This window comes from Quercus robur, chromosome 6 (genome assembly GCF_932294415.1).
Source record: "Quercus robur chromosome 6, dhQueRobu3.1, whole genome shotgun sequence".
NCBI classification, from domain to species: Eukaryota; Viridiplantae; Streptophyta; class Magnoliopsida; order Fagales; family Fagaceae; genus Quercus; species Quercus robur.
In genome coordinates, this window is record NC_065539.1 from 54121108 (window position 1) to 54123450 (window position 2343).

Below are 2343 nucleotides of genomic sequence, written 5' to 3' on the forward strand. Positions count from 1 at the left end.
CTATTACTAGCTTTGCGCAATACTAAGTTCCGTTTGATTTTTAATTTTAAGTTACATTCAAACATTCCCTTATATATATATATATATCAAACTCTCCACATATTTGAATTGAAATACATCATCATATACTAACTAAATACAGTACATCATATACAAACAAATGAAATATCACTCACAATCTTCCTAAAAAAAAAAAAATCATTTGCTCAGTGATCTAGTCACCTGGCTACAATACATAATTACAAGCAATCAAACACCAATCAATCTTGGGCTTGTCTTCAATATGAACGAAAATGGGGTTGGAAGTCCTTGTATCTTTTTCATGTGTAGGTAGCTCAGAAATTGTCTTTTTGGAACAGGTATCCACTTCACAGTCCAACCAATTGGCCAAGATACCATTCCAAATCCAATGCACTCACCCCATTGCCCCCAATTCAACCATTCTGTACCTGCAAACTTCTTCAAAAATTCTACCATAACCACTTGAAGGACTATGGTTATGGCTATGATCCCCAAAAACAACTTATTCCTATGTATCCCTTTAAACACATTCTTCTTCTCAAGCTTTCTTGCATTGAATTCATTGAACACTTGACAAAGGACGATAGTATTGAAGATCAATGTGTCATTTACCTTCTTAGTCACACCAAAGATTGATTCACCTTTGAATTGCAAGGTCATGAGGACGATAATTTGACACAAAGCTTGGGCTAAGAGATTTCTCCACATTATGTTGGTAATTTTTTTGCTAATCTGCAATGCATTAATAATCAAAACTGTGGAATACAAGAAAAGGTATCTTCCAAACAAACAGCAGCTAGGCTAGTGGGAAGATTACCCGAATTGAAAAAACAAGACACATTACCATCTAAAGCAAACTTTGCTGCTGAATGAGTAGCATAGTTTCTGCTTCTATTGATCCAATTAAAACTACAAGACGAAAAAGACAAAGCAAGACATCTAATATCAAAGATAAAATGTGAAATGGCCCATATGGGGTTATCCGAGCACTCGTGGATGGCATTAATGCATACTTTCGAATCACCTTCAAAAATGACATGGCTCCACCTTTCTCGGGTAGCTAGTTGAATTGCCCAAGCCATTGCCTCAGCCTTAGCCTACAGGGGGGACCTCTTTGGTGTTATCCTAGCCCAAATATTTAGCACCGCGCCTTGGGAGTTTCTGGCGACAACCGCTAAAGCTGCGTTAGAAGAGGAGATCGCCACATCGACGTTAATCTTGATAGTTCCTGGAGGTGGGGAAGACCATTTTGGAGTGGAAGGATCTGGATTAGAATGCTCCGTTTTGGAGAAGATGAGATAGCATTCATGAACCTTGGAGTGGATAATTTGAATAGACGACTGTAGGTCCACCTCTCCTTTATGATTCAACACAACATTGCGAGTATGCTAAATCTCCTCAAGGGTGAAGGCCATGTTGAGGGAAACCGGCCACTGATCTTGGGCTTGATAGAGAGCTAATGGAGGTTTTAGGATTAGCTTTATGATGTCCGCAGATGTCGAAAGGTGCAACTGGCTTCGTCATCAACTCCTCGGTGGGCTTCTCCGTTACAAGAGCTAGAGCACCCAATGTGTCCATAATTAGGTTTACCCATAATAACTGAACTGCTGTTAATGGGACTTCACCAGCTGAGACAGCTGCCACAAAGTTGATCACAAGAGCAACAACATTCACGGTGAGTTGGAACTGAATGAACTTCTGGATGTTGTTGTACACACATCTTCCCCACCTTAAAACTCTAGCAACAGAGGCAAAGTTGTCATCCAAAATGACAACATCTGAGCTCTCCTTTGCCACTTCGGTGCCCTGAATTCCCATTAAAAGTCCTACATCAGCTTCTTTCAATGCTGGTGCATCATTTGTGCCATCCCCAGTGACTGCAACAACATGACCTTTTTGTTTCAAACATTCTACCATCAGTAGCTTGTCGAAGGGAGAAGACCTTGCCATCACACAAATTTTATCAACTTTCTCCATTCTCTCCTTTAGTGTGTAGTTTCTGAATTCGATGCCTTCTACCATTGCTCCACTCATGTCTTGACCAATCCTCAGTATTCCATATTCAACAGCAATAGCTTTTGCTGTGAAAACATTGTCTCCAGTGATCATTTTGATGTTCACACCTGCATTCTGGCAATTTTCCACAGCTTTCTTTACCCCTGGACAACATGGGTCCTTTATACCCACCAATCCTAATAGGGTCATACCATCTTCTTCTATCTTTTTTTGCTCCATATCATGTTCTTGATCTTCTTCTGAAATTTTCTTATGTGCAAAAGCAATGCACCGGAGGCTGCTAGTTGCCATACCTTGAATTATTTG

General features: G+C 40.1%; 1 protein-coding gene across 1 annotated transcript; it reads right to left on the reverse strand.

Annotated features, from left to right (window-relative positions):
* Window positions 1-1419: 1419 nt before the first annotated feature.
* Window positions 1420-2328, reverse strand: LOC126690378 (putative calcium-transporting ATPase 13, plasma membrane-type). The gene has a single exon (XM_050385483.1). The coding sequence runs from the start codon at window positions 2326-2328 to the stop codon at window positions 1420-1422; it is 909 nt and encodes a 302-aa protein (XP_050241440.1).
* Between the last annotated feature and the right edge of the window lie 15 nt (window positions 2329-2343).